This window comes from Pteropus vampyrus, unplaced genomic scaffold (genome assembly GCF_000151845.1).
Source record: "Pteropus vampyrus isolate Shadow unplaced genomic scaffold, Pvam_2.0 Scaffold379, whole genome shotgun sequence".
NCBI lineage: Eukaryota > Metazoa > Chordata > Mammalia > Chiroptera > Pteropodidae > Pteropus > Pteropus vampyrus.
The window spans coordinates 582655-602171 of record NW_011889160.1 but is presented as its reverse complement, the minus strand read 5'-3'; the positions used below and the strand labels follow the sequence as shown (position 1 = coordinate 602171).

General features: G+C 58.4%; 1 protein-coding gene across 5 annotated transcripts in view; it reads left to right on the top strand.

Moving 5' to 3' along the window:
* BCAR1 (BCAR1, Cas family scaffolding protein) overlaps positions 1 to 18779 on the top strand; it is a 40402-nt gene extending 21623 nt beyond the window's left edge. For 3 of the 5 annotated variants that reach the window (XM_011379935.2, XM_011379934.2, XM_011379933.2), the window contains exons 2-7: positions 5738 to 6349; positions 11997 to 12158; positions 12333 to 12449; positions 13346 to 14443; positions 15229 to 15318; positions 17778 to 18779. In XM_011379935.2, the coding sequence (XP_011378237.1) occupies positions 5738 to 6349; positions 11997 to 12158; positions 12333 to 12449; positions 13346 to 14443; positions 15229 to 15318; positions 17778 to 18290 (2592 nt within the window). In that variant the 3' untranslated portion in view covers positions 18291 to 18779. Of the gene's footprint in view, positions 1 to 8; positions 1427 to 5737; positions 6350 to 11996; positions 12159 to 12332; positions 12450 to 13345; positions 14444 to 15228; positions 15319 to 17777 lie in introns of those variants that run through there. The other 2 variants (XM_023523145.1, XM_023523146.1) reach the window with 2 other exon arrangements.
* The last annotated feature ends 738 nt before the right edge of the window (positions 18780 to 19517 follow it).

Genomic DNA, 19517 nt, shown 5'->3' with positions numbered 1-19517 from the left:
AGCGTCAGGTTTTGCAGGTACCCAGAGCACATCCATGGCTCCCTGAGGCGGCCTGCAGAGCCGAGGGGGAGACCTGAATACCTGTCACATGGCTATGGTCTCCCAGACGCCTACCCACCAGCGTCCAAGGCCCAGCTGCTTCGTGTCTGAGGACCCTCCTGGCCTGGGTGGGGCTGGTGCCCAGAGGGCCCCAGGACACAATGAGGGCCATTCTCAGAGCCAGGCAGGGCCTGCGGGGCAGCCCTGTCTCTCTCTGGCGTGCAACAACCAGGGTGTTGTTCTGAGCGGGCCTGGTTGGCAGGCCACTGCCTGGGAGAGTTGGCATTGGGCTGGGGGTTCTCTGGTTCCCCCTCTCGGGGAGAGCAAGCCCCAAAGGGCCTTCTGGCTTCCTCAGACGTGGCCATGCTGCTCCCGGGGAGGGCAGGTCACCATCTTCTGCAAGGAGGGCTTCTGCCTGAGCCCATGCAATCTGGGCCAGGCCTGGTGCCCATGTGTGGGGGTGTTACATGCTGAGGGAGACAGCCCCTCTCATCCTGGGCATCCGGGTTGGAGGCCACGAAGTGGGCAGTAAGACAGCATATTAGTCAGCACTTCCGTGGGGGTGGGGGGGCAACAGGGAGTGGGTGCCCAAGGAGAGGCCCGGGGTCCCTCCTGGAGGGGTGCCATGAGTCATGTCCTGAAGAAGGAGTAGGACAGCTTGCGAGGTTTCCTAGAGGCAGAAGCGAGGTGGCCAGAGGCTCAGGGCAGGCCGGCGGCCGTGCCAGTGCTTTGACGCAGCGTTTGCCTGACGGCCGTGGCGTGCTGGCAGGGCGCTCCTACAGGCGGTCACCGCGGTCCCCTCGCGAGTGTGATGGCGAAGCACCTGATCGCCTAGCTGTGGAGGCCGCGAAGCCAGGCTCTGGGAGAGCTGGCCGCTCTTCCACGCTGGGGCAAGACGTTGGGTCTGCGGGAGTGCGTCCAGAGCAGGCGGTCTCGGGCTGGGCTTATCCTGCTGCGGGATGCCACCATTTGGGTGACATTTACTGAGCTCTCCGCAAACCATCCCAAGGCATCCTGCAGTGTGACCGGCTTCGGCCTGCCTGCCGCTCCGGGGCCACAGCCAGCCGCCCCTCCTGCCTCTCCCTGCTCCAGCGCCTTGGCTCGTGGCTGCTCTTTCTGCCCGTACGGCTCTTCCTGGGCTTGTTTCCTGGTTGCCTAGTTTTCCTTCTTCATGAGTCATCTGAAATGTCACCTCTTTGGGGAGGCCACCGCTGACCACTCTGTATGTGATGGCCCTGTCCCACTTTATTTTTGGCACCCTACCCTTGCCCCCTGCCCTGGCGAGTTGTTTGGTGTCTTTCTGCCACTCAAATGTCAGCCCAGTGTGGTCGAGCTGGGCCTACTCCTCGCAGAGCCTGGCCCAGCACCTGGCGGAGAGCAGAGCCAGGTGAATCTTTTGTTGAACAAGAGGACAGTCCTACGAAACCAGGACCGTCGTCTTAGCACAGGGCATCTGGGTGCTCAGAGAGGCTAAGGGACTTGCTTGAGATGACCCGGCAGTGGGAGGGAGAGGCAGGCCCAGGTCTGGTCTGGTCTGAGTTGCTGCTGAGGGACTGGGAGAGAAGGAAGGAGGAGCTTGTCTCAGGAGCAGCTGGGGAGGCTTAGAGGCCCAAAGGGGCGGATGCTGGGCCAGCTGGAGTGCTCTGGAGTGCTCCGGCGCCAGCACTGCCCAGGACTAGGTCTGGGCTGTGGAGAGAGGGCTGCCTCTGGGGCTCTGGGTGGGGGTACCAGCCAACACAGGCAAGGAGCTCCTGGTGCCAGGCGCTCAGTGCCACGTGCCCAGCCGAGAGAGGTGCTTCCCAGCCTGGCTCCAGCCGCCCCAGACTGTACAGTTGCAGCCACAGTTGGCCTTGATTGCTCAGTGAGCTCATTCCAAAAGGTGGGGCTGGCTACCCTGCACACAGGAGGCCCCAGTAGCTCCCTGGGCCCCGGGTGGACTCTCCCTGCCTTCCCTTCCCTCCCCCACTGGACCTTGCCCTTGGCAGAGCCTTCCAGCCTCCCTGAATGCCCAGCCCTGCTTGTGGGACCTGGCTGAGGCCCATCTGCCAGCCTACTCTAGGCTGCCCTCCTCCTAAGAGGTAAGGGGCCTCCTAGGGGCAGTCCCCTCCGTCTGTATCCCGCCCCTTTTGACTGGGCCAGAGGGGAATTTTCCTGTGACTCACTCTGCTGGCACTTCCTGTGGTCACCAGGGCAGGGGCTGGGGGGACCCGGTAGGGTGGCTCTGTGTTCTGGGGTCACTGGGGGAGGGGGACCGGGTGTCCCGCCCCCTGATGGATGTGATTCCCTGAGGCTGGCTGCTGACCATATTTGGGAAAGTCGCTTTTCTCCTAGGCAGCCTGGGGATGGGGCAGTGAGCCCCAGTGGGCTGCAGGACAGCCCCTGCCCGCTCCGCCTGGGGCTCTGACCTCGACCTGCTTCTGCATCCTCTGCCCCAGCCTGCCTTGGAGCCTGGGAGGTAGTCCACTGTTTTCTTTTTCAGGATGTGTATTTTTTTAACCCTAAAGCTAAGAAATGCTCATTAAATACAAATCGAAAAATTCTGAGAAACAAGAAGAGAAAGTATCCCCCAATCACTGTTATTCTTACCCTCTCCACATTTAAGTCGGAGTGATGTTTTATTGAGACATAATTTATACTTCGGTGCATTTGTAACTCTGTCATCATCACGGTGTGGACGGCCTTGCAGCAGCCGGCAGTTCCGAGGTCCTCTGCCTGGTGCTCACCTTTGTGCTGGGGTGAACTGGCTGGTTCTGCTCTCCCTGAGCTCTGAGCTGCCTGGCTGGGCTGGCTCCTCCCCTGGGCCTTACCCCTCTTCGCTCCCAACTTTCCTGCCTCTGTCCCTTAATTGGACTGGGGGCTCTGAGCCGCTCTGGAGAAATGGGCTCCCAGCTGATGCTCCCCAGGGTCTGAACATTCATTCATACCTGGGTCCTGGGGCACATGCTGCTTGCCCAGCCTCCCCCTTGGGCTGCCTTGGTGACACTCAGCCCTCTTCCCTAATCCTCCTTGTGGCAGGCAGGGGAGGTAGTGCAAAGGGCTCACCCCAAATGCTGGCGTGGAGGGAGGAGGGGGTGCCAGTCTGGGCTGGGTGAAGCCTCACTCCCACTGCCCTCTGCCCCAGGGCCCAGGCTCCCACTTCCCGTTTCTGCCCAAGGGGGCGTGACCCTTCCTTCCGTCTGGAATTCTAGCCCCTGCCTTAATCCTTGCTAGTGGAGTCCCGGGGACAAGACTGGGCCCAGATGGGGAAGGTCACACAGCAGCGGGTTGCCAGAACTCAGGTCCCTTTTCCAAGTCAGGAGTCGAGACCAGGCTCTGCATCCTCAGACCCCAGGAGACTCAGAAGAGGGCAAGCAGAGCTGAGGCCTGGCTGGAGGGCTGGAGCCCAGGTGGCCTGGCTGTGTCCTCTCCACAGCCCCAGCCTCCCCTACGCGTGAGGCCTGGGTCTCTGCTGCACCCGGCCAAGCTTTCTGCTGCCCTAGGAGGCCAAGGTAACCCTGGCCTTCTCTCCCCGAGGTGCCTCATTCGCTCCTCGGTACTGACCTTGGCCCTCCAACTGGGGCAGGAGACCCTCTGTGCTATATCTGGGCCCAGCCTGAGCCTGGCACCTATGCAAGGGGAGCAGCAACAGCAGGGGGGCTGAAAATGTGGGGTCTCCCCACCCTGAGTTCTCCACCTTCAGTGAGGTTCTGGGCCTGCTAGCACCGTGTCACCAGAGCTGTGGTCCTCCTGCCTCTGACCCCAGAGCCTCGCCAAGGCCTTCACCAGGGCCTGCGCAGGCTGCTTGACTGCAGGGCCTCTGTGTGCCTGGGCCACATGGAACGCGTGTTCCTGCTCTGGGAAGATTTGCTGCCTGATGGAGCCCCAGAGCAGTGCCCACTTCTGGGTGGCTGTGAGGATTAGCAGGAGAGTCACAGCAGCAAAGGACTGGGCTGGGGGGTGCTGTCCTTCTTTGTTGGACTTTATTTTCCCCACCTGTTCCTGATGTCTGTCTCGTTCCATTACTCTTCCAGAAGCACCCGCACTAGCATAATCTGTCCCCGAATAAGTGTCTGTGAAAACTACACAGAGTTGTTTTATAGCTGCTTATAACAACATTTACGCAAAGTGTTCTGGGATGTAGATCTCCCCTCGGGAGGGCGTGGTGGACTTGCCTCCCCAAGTGCCTGGACACCTGCCGGTGCATAGAGCAGAATCTCAGCTGTGTCCGGATTTGCTGGTTAGAGCCCGGGGTGTCTTTGTGATAGTCGTGGCCATTCGTTTTTCCCCTTTGGAGAAATCCCTCTTCACGTTTGGTTGGTTTTCTCGTCTTGCTGATTTGTAGGCGCGCCCCCAGATTCTAGAGTAATCACTCTCTCATCACTTGGTGACCAGTCACTCTGTCAGCCTTGTGTTGTCACTTTATGTTGTGTCCTTAGGGCCTTTGTTTTTGAGGTTTTGTTGTATAGTTTTTTCCTATCTCAAAGTCACAAATCAATTCTCCCAGTTTTTTCTTTTATTATTTCTAGATTTGTGTCTCTTAGACCTCTAATATTCTTTGTTTATAATGTGAGGCAAGTGTCCAAATGGATTTTTCTTCCTGCAGTGAGTGAGTTTTCTTCATACTCTCTGTGGCAGAGTCATATCCTTCCCCGTTGCTGTGGGCACCGCCTTTGGCATCCACCAGCTCCCCGTAGAGCGGGGGCCTCTCTCAGCCCCCTCCCAGCACGCTGGGCCCTGTGCCCCTCACTGACTTGGAGTCGCAGCATGTCCTCAAAGCTGGGAAGGAAAGCACCCCTTGGCATTTTATTTTCAGAATTAACCTGCCTATTCCTGGACCTTTGTTGCTCCATTTAATTCTAGAAGGATTCTTTTTCTTTGGCCAGATTCTTCAACGAAAAAACAATTTCTGCTGGCGCTTTGATTGTAATCGTAATTTATTAAGGAAGCGTGGGCTAATTGGCTTTTTACAGCCCTTGGGCACCCCACCGTGAACTCCGTACATTTCCCCCTTTAGTCAGGCTTTTCCTTGAGCCCTTGGACAGGTTGTAAATGTTTCCTCCTCTGAGAGCCCCTGCAGTCTTCACTTGATTAGTTCCTGGAAGAGAACCTGTAGCTTTTGACATTATGTTGTGACGTCTGTTCCGAGGCATTCCTTTCTCATCGGTTATTGATTCTTCCAGTGCAATGGTATATTTGATGATCATATGGTCTGCAGATGATGAGCATTTTGTCCCTGTGTCCCCTCCCTACTCTGTCTTTCATTTTTTTCCCTCTTGGCTGATTGCCCTGGCAGGGCAGCAAGACTGTTGAGTTGGAGCAGGGAGGGTGTGCTGTGCATCCTGTTTTCTTTCCAGGCTGTGGGGGCCATTCCTGTCATTATCTCTGCTCTCCCCAGTGTTGGTCCAGGTTGCAGTGTGACTCTGGGAGTGGATTTTAAGAGCGTCTTGAGTGCCATCTCTGGAGCGTAGGCAGTGGATTCCGTAGAGAGGATTCTGAGGCACTATCCAGGCCCATCGGAAGCACCAGGATTAGCTGGGCCTTTCTGCCAGGGGCCGGGGGATAGAGGCGTTGGGATCATGCCAAACCCTACTTTGTCCATTTATCAGTGCCAAGGCCAGATGCCTCCCACGTCCTGGAGCAGGGTGGGAGTTGGGCGGGTGCTGAGCCTCTCCACGCATACCCTCTGGCCCTCACACCCACCTGTGTCCTCTCTCCCCAGAACGTGCTGGCCAAAGCCCTCTATGACAACGTGGCTGAGTCCCCGGATGAGCTCTCCTTCCGCAAGGGTGATATCATGACGGTGCTGGAGCGGGACACACAGGGCCTGGACGGCTGGTGGCTCTGCTCACTGCACGGGCGCCAAGGCATCGTGCCTGGGAACCGCCTCAAGATCCTGGTGGGCATGCACGACAAGAAGCCAGCAGGGCCCGGCCCCGGCCCTCCCGCCCCCTCTGCCCCGCCTCAGCCTGGTCTCCACAACCCGGCCACCCAGTACACGTCCATGCTGCCCACCTCATACCCACCCCAGCCCGACAGCGTCTACCTGGTGCCCACCCCCAGTAAGACTCAACAGGGCCTCTACCAAGCCCCTGGGCCCAGCCCACAGTTCCAGTCTCCCCCAGCCAAGCAGACGTCCACATTCTTGAAGCAGATGCCCCATCACCCATTTCCCAGCCCAGCCCCAGACCTTTACCAGGTGCCCCCAGGGCCTGGCAGCCCAGCCCAGGACATTTACCAGGTGCCACCTTCTGCTGGGATAGGGCACGACATCTACCAGGTGCCCCCATCCATGGACGCACGCAGCTGGGAGGGGACGAAGCCGCCGGCAAAGGTAAGGCCGCCCTGGCATGGCGGGGCAGCCCCCTGGTGGGTTTTGCCCAGGCCCCCGTGTCCGAGCACCGCAGGGCCCAGCTAAGCACCCTTGGGTTCTCCGGGGCTCCAGCAGCGGCTGTGTGTTCAGTCTGGGCTAGGGCGGGAGACGGGTGTTTGGGCAGTGTGTTCATCCTGCTGCTGAAGATGGGTGTGACAGGATGGGCCAGCCCAGAGAGATGTCTAAGCCAGCCTTGGACCATGAGGTCGCCTGCAGCAGATGCCCCAGTGGGAGGGTGTTGCTAGCAGAGGACAGCCTGTCAAAGGCCTGGGTGTGTGGAGAGTCTGTGTCCAAGATGGCAGGCCGGGCTTGGGTTTTGAGGCCAGAGCAGCAGGCTGGGGACAGGACCCCAGGGGTCTGGTGCCACCAAAGACCCAGATGCCTTCCTGAAGGTGGAGCGTTTTGAGTAGGAATGACCTGCCTAACCCATGTCCTGGTAAGGTCATCATGCCCACAGAGTGGAGGGCGTGGGGCGCATCCAGGGGCCCAGACTGGGGCAGGGCAAGCAGGCCGGGAGCGCCGGACGGCGCTTGGAGGAGAAATCCGGTATGACGTGCAGTGCCGCAGGTGGCAGAGAGTGGCTGAAAACCCCAAAGAATGGATTGAAAGAGAGATGGTTTTTCTTACATTTCTCGGTTTTGAGGGGAGCAGTACAGGGCTGCCCCGGCCCCTCTGCCCCATCACGGGCCACAGCTCCCTGCCTCTTACGGCTCTGACGTCCACGGCGTGGGTCTTCTGGGCCAGGACAGTTGCCCCGTGCGCTCCAGCCAGCATGTCTGCATTCGGCCAGCAGGAAAAGAGGAAGGGACGAAGGGGAGAGGCCAGCGCCTGGTACCTGGGGGCGCCCATGAGTCCTCGGGGGGGATGCGCCAGCCCCTGGAGTTGGGGTGGAGCATATCTTCTGGCCATCCTTGGCTCTGCAGACACCTGACCCTTCTCTTCCGGGGCATTTTAGTGGGCCTGTGGGCACCTGAAGGGTGACCTTTTTGTGATCCTTGCACCTGTGGGGGGGACACTGCCCTTAGGATTGCCAGTGTAGGGTCGCCCTGAGAGAGACTCTGGTTCAAGTGTGTTGTGAGCTGTTACCAGTCAGATGTTGGGCCAGGGGTCAAAGCTCTGCACCCCGCACTAGGCTCCACATGGGCCTGCCCTGTACTGGTGCCCGCCACTGTCCCCAGGCCGGCCGTCTTCCTGTAGGAGGGAGGCAAGTCAGAGGGAGGCCAGGCCCCACTGGCTGCTTTGAGCTGAGTCAGGAGCAACATTTCTTCACCTTGGCTTGTGTCTTCCGGGGCATAAGTCCCTTCGAGAGTTGGGGAGCGGAGTTTCCTGAGGTCCAGAAGCAGAAATCCCAGACTTGGAAGACAGAGCAGCCATACCCAGCTCTTCCTCCCTGTCTCCTCCATGTCTGTTCGGCCATTACAGCTCACCCAGGAAGACCCTGAGAAAGCCCGCCCACAGCAGCAGGGAGGCCCTCGCTGCCAGCCCAGGCCCTGGTGGGCTAGGCGGGGTGGCAGGCGTAGCAGCTCGGCTCTGCTGGGATCAACTTCCCAGGTTCCATGTGTAAGCCGGGGCCGCCTGTGTCCAGAGACAGTGGCCAAGTAGGTCCTCACTCCACAGCACTGAGCCTCTGTCCTCGGAGCCAGCCCAGGGCTGAGGTGGGAGACTTGCCCATGCCAGCTGGGCAGCAGGTGAGCAGGCAGTGTCGCTCTGCTCCTGCCCACAGGGCAGAGCTTGGCAGCCAGGAGACCTGGCTAGAGGCCATTGGCTGGCTGAAGGTGGGGCTCCATGGACTCTGGCCACCAGGGAACCCTGAATCAGTAGCTCCCACTTCCTGCCCTATCTGCTCCTTCAACTACCTGGCCAGAGATGGGCCAGTGGCAGAAATGTGCCATGCTAGGCTGGGATCGCCCAGACTAAGGCTGCTCCCAAGAGAGCTTTAGTCAGAGGAGCAGAGCCTTGCCAGGGGAGCACCTGTCCTGTGGGTGGTGGCAGGGAGCAGTGCCTAGCCAGCAAGCTTTGGGACAGGCCATGGTCCATCCCCCTACATACATACACACACACACACACTCCATGTTCTGCTCACCCCAGGGAGGCACACCCTTTCCCTTACCCCCTTCCTTCACGAATCTTTGCGGACAAGTCTACCTGGTGCATCTGTGAGGCCAGGCAGGCAGTGGAAGCCCTGTGGGCCAGGAAGCATCAGGGAGACCCTCATGCCAGGTTGTGGATGCAAGCCCACGTTTTGGTTGTTGGTTCTGTTTCCCTCCCCGTCAAGGGCTTGCTCTCAGCCCGCCTCTGGGCTCACCTGGCTGGGGCCCAGGTGCCCTCGCCTGAGAAGCCTCGTGGCTCCTGGCCTGAGCCTCCGTTGCATCTGCTTTTATTTCATAATCATGAAAATGATGCTTGTTTGTCAGAGAAAATGCATAATGTATGAAAAAGCCTAGACATGAGATGCCCCAATCAAGAGGTAATAACTGGGAAATTTTGGCATATTTTGTCTAGCATATTCTCTGTTAGTCTTTCACAGATTTGTACACATAGTTTTGCATTTTGAGGTTGTAAATTCAATATCAGATAGCAAAAGCGTTTAGTTGGGTCCCTAAACATGACTGTGATGACTGCCCTGGATTTTGCTCTGTTGTCCCTTCCTGTTGGGGTAGGCTCTCGGCGGTTCCTGATGGCATACGTACGTCTCTGTGACAAACAGCGGGGCAATAAACATCTTAGTGCCCACATTTCAAGGTTGTGCTTTCGTAAGCCTCGTCTTCCCCCTCAGAAGTCTGGGAAACTGACTCCTGGTTCCAGGGGTTGAGGTCAGCTGAGCTGAAGAGGAACCCTGCCAGGACCTTGGTTGCGGGGTGGGGTCCTGGCACTTAGGACACCGAAGGATGAGTGAGGAGGCCGGTGGTCAGAAGGGGTCCAATGCCTGGTGCGAGAGGTCAGGGCCTCACTGGGTGTTAGCACCCTTTAGGCTGGGACATAGCTTTAGGAAGAAAAGGGGAGAAGTAGGGCCCCCAGAGTGGGGGCTGTTTCTGTGAGGTCACTCTTGGGGGAGTGCCTCTGGGTCAGGCACAGCAGCTGCGCCTAACGGGACAGCTGTGGTGCTGGGTCAGGAGCAGGCGGGACACAGCTGAGCTCAGTGCTTTTTCTTCTGGGAGCTCCATCCGCTCCCCAGGCCCACAGTGTCGTGTCATGGGGTGGGGGGCAGAAGCACCCATGTCAGGTGTGTCCCCTCCTGATGAGAGGTTAGTTGGTCACCTGTTCCATCCCACAGCATTCCAGTAGTGCTCCATTTCCCAGAGGAGGAAACCGAGCTCCCAGATAGGGATGGGGTGGGGTGTGCCAGGGCCAGTTGGCCTTTGACTGGCAGCTGAACTGCCTGGAGGTGGTCGGGCACCTGGGCAGAATGGGGCAGATGGCCTGTCCCTTCACAGTGGGTCTTGGTAGCCCTTAGCTTCATGTCTCAGTCCTGCTCTACAGACGCCCCGATGGGCCCCTGCCCTGCCCGGGTCTGTCTTTGGGTGTGCATCTAACACTAGGTATATGTGTTCTCTCATCTGCTGTTGAGATGTGTGTGTGAAAGAGCATGTGTGTCTCCTCCCAGACCCTGGCTGGGTCTGCCACCCTGGGGGCCTCCAGGTCCTGCTAACAGAGCCCCAGGTGCAGAGCAAGGCAGCCTGGCCTGCGATTAGTGGCCAGCAGCTCTCTGGAGAGTTCGTTTCCCTAACAAGCTTTTTCCCCTGGCGGCTGCCTTACTATTTTTTTCTATCAGAAAAACATTTGCTGGCCAATATGGCTGCTTACTGTCACTGATTCAGCCGCAGGAGTGGCAAACTGCCCAGAGCCCAGGGCCTGGGGTCGGGCCCCCAGAGCTGTTCTTCCTGCTCTCACTCCTCTGTGGGAGGCTGAGCGGGGCTCAGGTGCACGCCTCTCTTCATGGAGCTAGGTCCCCACCTGCCTTTCAGAGGTTTACAGGGCCTGGAGCTGCCTCAGGCCTCACCTCGAGGCCCCGCCAACCTGCCACGTCCCGCCAGCTCCCGCCTGCCTGCCTGGGAGCCTTGCTCTTGGCAGGTTCCAGTGTCTAAAAATAGCTCTGGAGGAGACTCAAGTCTGGGGCTTGAGGAGGGAGATGAGTCTGGGGAGGGCCGCCAACTCTACTCCCAGACGTACTGGGGGTGGGGTGCTGTGGGCGGGGAATACCCCATGGGGGCGTGCCCGGCATCTGGTGGAGAGCGAGAGCCTGCTGCCCACGAGCCCTTGCCGCTCGCTGCCTGGCTGTGCTGCGAGGCCCAGGAGCAGGAGGCTCTGCCAAGCCCTAGGCTAATCAGAAAAGTTCTGGTGCCCGTGCTTCTGGTGGGGGGCACTCTGCTGCTCCTGGTGCCCAGTGTGCGCACATGCTGCCTGCACTATCCAGGGCGCAGGGTGTACAGAGCTGGCTGCCTGTCATGGGGGCTGGGTGCAAGCAGGGGCACAGGGTCCTGGCGGCACCGAGCCCAAGGGCAGGCCCTGCCCAGCCCTGCTGCCCCCGGAGATGAGCGTGGGGAGGGCCTGAGTCAACCCTGTCCCAGACGTCCCCTTTGATTAGGGAACAAAAGGCCTTTCTGTCGGAGAAGAGCAGAGCAGGGAGCCTTGCGGGGGAGGCCTGCCCTGAGCTGGCTTAGATCCTGCCGGCCCCGCCCACAGGGCTGACCCCTCCCACCGGCCCTTCCCACCGGCCGGGTGCCTGCAGGGGAGAAGGCTGCCTGCCCAGCACTGCCCACCAGGTCTGGTGCTGACGTGAGGGGCTGTGGGCAGCGGCACAGCTCTGGACTCTGGGCCAGGGGCAGGGTGCACCGGGGAGGGGCGAAAGGGCTGGCTGCCTCTCTGGGCTGATGTTATCTGTTCGGGTGAGTGGTGGTCTCAGGGCCCTGTGGATGTGGGGAGAGGGGGTCTTGGTTCTAGTCTTGGCTACTCCCTCACACTCGTCCCGCCTTCTGCCTGAGAACTGGCCCTGAGGTCTGGGCGTCCTCATCGGCTTGTCCTCAGGAGTCTCTCCAAGATACGCTGGGAACAAGAGGGGCAGGAGTGCCACTTGCTGCCCTGCCAGGCCACCACTTCCTCGGAGGCCTCAGGCCTTGGCCGTCGGGATCTCCTGCCTCCTCTGGGCCTGAGGAGGGCACGGCCTGGCATAACCAACTCCCTTTGTCCTGGAGCGGAAAGGTGGCTGCTGGCTCCTGCAGTCAAGACAGCCCCTTACTGGCAGACCTTTCTGAGGAGGGTACAGCTGGGAGGTGACCCCAGGCAGGGGTACCCCACTCAACGGTGGCCCTTTCTCTGTCAGCCCATATGAGCCCTCTTCTGGAACCTTCCAAGTCATCCAGCTGTAGGGACCACTTCTGTTTCCTGGCCAGAGCCAAATGCTCGTAGCATCCCCAGGCATTGCATTTCATTGAAGAGAGGGCAGAGAATGCAAAGGGACGAGAATACCCCTGACTCCGAGTGGCCTCTGAGCCCACCCTTGGGGAGCACCAGCCTTTGTGGGTCTCGGCCACTTCACAGGGTCGTGGAGGCTCCCTGAGGACCTGAAGGCTCGTTTTCAGGACCAGTGGTGACAGCTGTCTGCCCCTAGGTGGTGGGACCCACCCGCATGGGACAGGGCTATGTGTTCGAGGCCTCCCAGCCAGAGCAGGATGAGTACGACATCCCACGCCACCTGTTGGGCCCCGGGCCCCAGGACATCTACGACGTGCCGCCTGTTCGGGGGCTGCTTCCCAGCCAGTACAGCCAGGAGGTGAGTGTCGGGACTGGGGTGAGGGTGGCTTGGACTGGCCCTGCTCAGGGAGCTGAGCCTTCTTGGCCCTCGCCAGGGCAGGATGGTCCTGGGGTTGGGGCTGTGGGGTGTCTGCTCTTTTCATCCCCTCAAGTGGCCCTGGCACCTCTGTCACTGCACCTTTTCTGTCCCCAGGTATATGACACTCCCCCCATGGCTGTCAAGGGTCCCAATGGCCGGGACCCATCGCTGGATGTCTATGACGTGCCCCCCAGTGTGGAGAAGGGCCTGCCACCATCCAGCCATCATGCGGTGAGCAGTCGGGGGATGCTGGGGCCTCGCTGGCTGAGGCCTGACTGCGTGCGGTTCTGGCTGTGACTGAGTGTGTGCTGAGCGAGGACCCGTGTCTCCAGGGCCGGGGGCATCGAGGGACCTGACTCACTCCCGGTTCTACCTCTCACTCGCTCTGCGGTGGACTTTCCTCAGAGCCTCAGCTTCCTGACCTGTAAAAGGGCCCTTCCGAGGGCCTTCTTCATGGGTTCTTGAGAGGAACACACAGGATATCAGCAGAGTGACCCAGAATTTATCATCCAAACCCAGACACTTCTGAGAGCGAAAGGGGGATGACCAGTAATATGTCACTCTGAGTGTAACACACAGACAGCTCGGCCAAGTACCTACCACAGAGTAGAGAATACATGAGGGGCGGTGGTGGTGGTGGTGGCGATGGCAGTGGTGGTGGTGGCGGTGGTGGTGGCGGCGGTGATGGTGGTGACGGCGGTGGTGGCAGCGGTGACAGTGGTGACGGCGGTGGTGGTGGCGGTGGCGACGGCAGTGGTGGTGATGGCGGTGGTGACGGCGGTGGTGGTGGTGTGACAGTTATCTCTCACCCAGTGTTTGAGGTTACGAAGTGACTCACCTCATGTGACCCTCACGAACCTGTGAAGGAGTTCTCCCATCTTCCAGGGGAACAGACAGGCACAGAGGGGTTGAGTCACCTGCCTTAGGTCACACAGATAGTAATCAGTGGAGCTAGGGTTTTGAACTCAGGTCTGGCTCCGGAGTTGAACTCGTAATCAGAACCTCTGTGGGTGAGAACTGTGACAGACGTGTGCCCCTGGGCTGTGTCTGTATGTGACTGGGTCCTGCCCCCAGGCTCCCAGGTGGGCAGATGAGCAGGCAGCCTTGACTACGCTTTGCCCCTCCAGGTGTATGATGTTCCTCCATCAGTGAGCAAGGACATGCCCGATGGCCCACTGCTGCGTGAGGAGACCTACGATGTGCCCCCTGCCTTCGCCAAGCCCAAGCCCTTTGACCCAGCCCGCCACCCGCTGGTCCTTGCCACACCGCCCCCGGACTCGCCGCCCGCTGAGGATGTGTACGACGTGCCGCCGCCCGCTCCCGACCTCTACGATGTGCCCCCTGGCTTGCGACGGCCTGGCCCCGGCACCCTCTACGATGTGCCCCGTGAGCGGCTTCTTCCTCCTGAGGCAGCTGACAGCAGTGTGGCCGATGACGGTGTGTACGCGGTGCCCCCGCCAGCCGAGCGAGAGGCCCCGGCCGATGGCAAGCGCCTGTCAGCCTCCAGCACGGGTAGCACACGCAGCAGCCAGTCCGCCTCCTCCCTGGAGACGGCGGTCGCGGGCCGCGAGCCCCTGGAGCTGGAGGTGGCTGTGGAGGCTCTGGGCCGGCTGCAGCAGGGTGTGAGTGCCACCGTAGCCCACCTCTTGGACGTGGCGGGCAGTGCTGGTGGGTGCGGGGGCTGGCGCAGCACTGCCGAGCCTCAGGAGGCCCCAGTGCAGGACCTGCGGGCTGCCGTGACTGCTGTCCAGGGGGCCGTCCATGAGCTGCTGGAGTTTGCCCGCAGCGCTGTGGGCAATGCTGCCCACACTTCTGACCGCACGCTGCATGCCAAGCTTAGCCGGCAACTGCAGAAGATGGAGGACGTGTACCAGACGTTGGTGGCCCACGGTCAGACCTTCGACAGTGCCCGGGGTGGCCCCGGGGCCACTCCTGAAGACCTAGACCGCTTGGTGGCCTGCTCACGGGCTGTGCCCGAGGACGCCAAGCAGCTGGCTTCCTTCTTGCATGGCAATGCCTCGCTGCTCTTCAGACGGACCAAGGCCCCTGTCTCAGGGCCCGAGGGGGGCGGCCCCCTGCACCCCAACCCCACCGACAAGGCCAGCAGCATCCAGTCTCGGCCCCTGCCCTCACCCCCCAAGTTCACCTCCCAGGACTCGCCGGACGGGCAGTACGAGAACAGCGAGGGGGGCTGGATGGAAGATTACGACTACGTCCACCTGCAGGTGGGTGCCCACCCCGCCCCGGCTCCCCGGCCCTCCTCGAGCTGATTTTTCACCCCTGTCGTGGGACCCTCAGCACCCCCACAACAGAGGGCTCTTGTGGCCAGAGGGAGCTTTGGCCCCAGCAGGGCTTGGTGAGCCCTGTGCTCGCCTCTCACTCTGACTCTCAGGCCAGCTGGCCCCTGGCCGCCCGCCGCTCTCCCGCTCAGGCCTTCGGGCAGCGCATTTGTGTCGTCGGGTCCTGCGGGAAAAGCTCCCCAGAGCCTGCAGGAGTTGAGCCTTTCCGGTCACCAGGGCGGAGGTGGCGCTGTTCTGTTTGGGAAATGGATTCTGAAGGACAAGCAAAGACAAGGACACTTCTGGGCGTGGGGGAAATAAACAAGGTGATGGGAAGGTGGGGTAGGGGGTGTCTCTGAGCAGAGAGCTGGGCGCCAGCCGGAAGGCTTAGCGTTCCAGGCTGAGAGCTGGCAGTGCCAAGGCCCAGTGGTCAGGGGCAGGTGAGCAGGCCCTGTATGCCTAGGGCGTGGATGTGATTCCTGACGTAGGAACCGGGGCAGGGAGGATGGCCATGGCACATGGAGTATGCCCAACCCCTTCCTGGGCTGGCTGGAGGCGGAGGAGGCCCAGGAGAGCCGCTTCCTCAAGAAGCTGCCGCCGCCCGGGCCCTGGTGGCTGCAGTTATGAGCCTGGGCACGGTGTGCAGCGCCACCTGGTGGCCACTCGCCCCACACCGGGACCCACCAGGCCTGTGGGGCTTCTAGCTCAGCCCAGTCCTGTCTCCCCTCCAGGGGAAGGAAGAGTTTGAGAAGACCCAGAAGGAGCTGTTGGAAAAGGGCAACATCATGCGGCAGGGGAAGGGCCAGCTGGAGCTGCAGCAGGTGAGGACGCTAAGGGTCACCAGCTTCTCCCAGCCCAGGCCTCTCGTCTGTTAGAGAAGCCATCCCTCGGGGCCTGTCTCCAGAGCTGAGCCTCCCAGGGCCCTCCCTGCTCAGCCAGTCCCCAGTCCACCGCATGACGGTCTCCGTGTGTTTGTTGGGTTGATGTTAAGTTATTATAAGAGCAATCATGGTAGACTTTTAGAGCTCACATACAAAAAGATGTGAAAAAGCAGGGAGATGAAGCCACGAACACACAGAGGCATTTGGAATGATACTTTGTGAACAGTTATGGCTACTTTTATCACACACATTTTTCCATGGCATTAAACATTCCTCATAAGTTACTTTTAAAGGCCACAAAACATGTTATTGTTGAACATTTATGTTATACCCATTCTTCCTTGTTATACATGGTATTGCTGTGTTTATCTGCAGGCATAGTTTCCTTCATATTTTGGATCATTTGAAAGGGTAGTAAAAAATAAAAACTAAGGGCATTTTGTTTTGATTATGAAGATAATAAAAATTAAAATGTAGACTAGCGCAAACTAAACCTGGAAATGTCACCCATCAGATTTCCCTCACCCCACCCTCCCCTGGGCATAGGGAAGGGTGACATAGCCCGCTGGCTCTGCCCTGAGGCCTGGGACAAGGCATGCATTTTTCAAAGCCCGTTTCCCCAGCCGTAAAGCAGGGGTCATAATTGTATCCATCCCAGAGTTGGTGTGAGAATTAAATGAGTAAAAAAAAGTACGAAACTTAGGAGGTTCTTGGCACATAGAACACAGGCAGTAAAGGAATAAATGTTAACAATTATATAACATGTGGAAGCCCCACTAATTCAGGAAGCGGCACGTACGTTTCCCTTGTTTCCTTCCTCTGGATTTTTCCAGCATTCATTTAATCAGTCCCCTGTCAGTGGACATTTAGCTCATTCCCAGGGTTTCTTTTGTAAACAGTGCTATGCTGAATATAAATTTCATCACGTATCTGATTGATCACTTCGAGAAATTACTAGAAGCTGGGGAAAAAAGGTAGGAATATGTATGAAAAACTCTAAAGATCTAGAGTTCCTAAGCCAGGGACATATAAAGTACAAGTAAAATACAGATACATAAAATGTATTGACAAGGATGTTTATTGCTCTATTTCCATATGAGAAAATTTTAGACCCCCGCCCACAATGTCTAATAGTGGAGCATCGGTTGAATAAAATATGCACATTTGTACATTAGAATATTATGTAGCTATTTCGAATTGTCAAAGAATGAAAAAGACAAGAATTCAAAACAAAAATGAGTGTATTCTCTCATTAGACAAGAGAACCGACTGGTGAGTTCGGTCAGAGGGTTTTAAATGTTAAGTTTCATGTTGGTTTTGCCAGTTGGTTTTGACCTTCTGTGTAGAACAGAACTTGTCTGTCCCTGAGTCTGTGCACAGCCAGTCATAGCCACTCGATCCTCTGGTCAGAACCAGCTCTGATGAGGACTCCTGGCCACACCGGTGGCTCCCAGGTGAGGGCTGCTGCCAGCGTCCGCTCCCTGCATGCTGCTGAGCATGCTCACTGGCGTGGAGTGAGTGTGACCTGACGTGGGGCGCTGAAAGTAGGCAATAAAACCAAGTAGTGGTTCCAGTTTTCTAATTAAAAAGGAAATTCGTGACTAAAAGAAATGTCTTGAATATTCACCAGTTTTTTGTGTGAACTTTTGTTTTCTGAACTTTTACAAATACCATGACCTTTTTTCTTTTGTTTAAAATTTTTATTATGAAAAATTTAATACATTTATAAAATTGGAGAAAATTGTCCCCCAGGTACCGTTAACTTAGCCCTAGTCATTCTCAGCACAATAGTCCTGTTTTAGCTGGCCCCTCGTCCCCCACAAATCATTTCAAAGATTTTATATTTCATCTGCCAGTACTTTAGTTTGTAGTTCTAAAAGACAGTGTACCAGAATTTTAACAGATTATTTCTGGGCGCATGAGATCTCAAGTGATGGCTACCTTTTTCTCTGTTTGGTATATTTGAATCTTTTTACATTGTGGAAAGATGAAAATGTTTTTTTGTTTTTTTTTAACTTTTCAGTTGTAAATATTTATAGATTCACGGGAAGTTGCAAAGAGCACAGAGCAGTCCTGTGTACCCTTCACCCAGTTTCCCCCGATGCATCTTGAGTGACTAGAGAACAGCGCTCAGGCGGGGAGGTGGAGGCCCCTCACCCCCGCGACCGCTCGCTTGTTCTCCGTTTCTATTGTTTTATCATTTCAAACATGTTCTATAAACAGACTCACTAATGAGATTGGTAAAGAAGTTACTTGGGAAGGACACCTGCTCCGCCAGCAGGACTGGGGCTCTGTTCCCCACGGCCGCTGACTCAGTGCTGTCTCATTGTAGGAGGATTTCCTTTTTACCCCTTCTTGCTCTGTGGCTCTGGTTTTCACTGTGCCTTCCGTCTCCCCAGCTGAAGCAGTTTGAGCGGCTGGAGCAGGAGGTGTCACGACCCATAGACCACGACTTGACCAACTGGACCACGGCCCAGGCCCTGGCCCCGGGGCGGACAGGCGGCCTGGGGCCGTCGGATCGGCAGCTGCTGCTCTTCTACCTGGAGCAGTGTGAGGCAAACCTGACCACGCTGACCAACGCGGTGGACGCCTTCTTTACCGCCGTGGCCACCAACCAGCCACCCAAGATCTTCGTGGCACACAGCAAGTTCGTCATCCTCAGCGCCCACAAGCTGGTGTTCATTGGGGACACACTGTCGCGACAGGCCAAGGCCGCTGACGTGCGCAGCCAGGTGACTCACTACAGCAATCTTCTGTGCGACCTCCTGCGTGGCATCGTGGCCACCACCAAGGCTGCTGCCTTGCAGTACCCATCGCCCACCGCCGCCCAGGACATGGTGGACAGGGTCAGGGAGCTGGGCCACAGCACCCAGCAATTCCGCCGGGTCCTGGGCCAGTTGGCAGCTGCCTGAGAACCAGTGACCAGAGGGATGGATGTCAGGGGAGGTCCAAACTGCCCTGCGCACTCACCCCGAGAGTCGTAGTGCCACAGGCGTGGGGACAGGCAGCCCCAGCTCCACCCAGGCCTGGTGCCCCAGACTGTCCAGGGATCTGTACATATTTATGACGGGGCAGGATGCGGGACGATGCCTCCTCAGAAGAGTCTAAGCCAAGCCCTGCGAGCCTAGGCCAAGGAGAGGCTGGTGGTCTCACCTGAGTGCGCGGCGGGCCTAGGGAGGGTCAGGGGGCCAGGCCAGAGCCGTGAAGGCCCCGTGACCCATAGGCCTTGGGTGACCCCTGGAGATGACCCCAGCTCCCTAAGGGTGCTGCCCCCAGGGCCAGTGCAGCTGTGCGTGTTCCTTCTCAGCACTAGGAGAATACCCTAAAAAACTATTTTTCATTATTGATTTTCCAATCATTGACTAATAGTCTACATTTAAATAAAACTTTAAAAATAAAAACAGCCTTTTGAGGTGGGAGACGCGAGAGGGCCCTTGGGTGGAAAGGCTGGTGTGTCTTCACCTGTGGGAGTCCAGGGTGGGAGGAGATTGGGGGTGGGTTGAAGGGTTCCACGGTGAAGCTGCGGGTGGCCTCTTGGGAGGGTGGAGAAACAGTAGGGCCCAGCAGAAGAAACCAAGGCTGTGGGAAACGGGTGGGCCAGGGAGACAAGCCCGGCCAGGCCCTGAGGCCGGAGACAGCGCAAGCAGGCTGGAGGGTTCTCGCCGACAGGGTGGGGCAGAGTCGGCTACTGGCTGCAGGAAGCTGGGGGTGCATCCAGCTCGCCATGACGTCTGGGCTGGCAGTTACGTCCAGGTCTGGTTTGGGGTGCTGAGAGCCCCACCTAGTCTCATCCCGGGCTTCTGGTTTATTTCCTTCAGTGTCCTAAGTTCCGCTGCCCGGGCCGCAGCTCACCTGGCTGGTCCTTTAACTGAACAGGAGCAGCCAGGAAAGGGCAGCAGGGGGAGGCTGCTGCCTCGTGCTCCTGAGCCTGGCCGGTCCTCTCCGGTGTCTCCAGTGTAGCCTGGGTGCGGCAGCCCAGAAGCTGCTCCCAGGAGGGTTCCTGGGGCCACAGTTCCTGAGCCAAAGCAGGCTTATCCCCTGGACGCTGCTCCGGACATGGGGCCCTGAGGACCCTGCAACCATGTGGGGATTTGGGGGCCAAGGTCCTATTTCATCTGCCTGTGCCCCCTGGAGAAGGG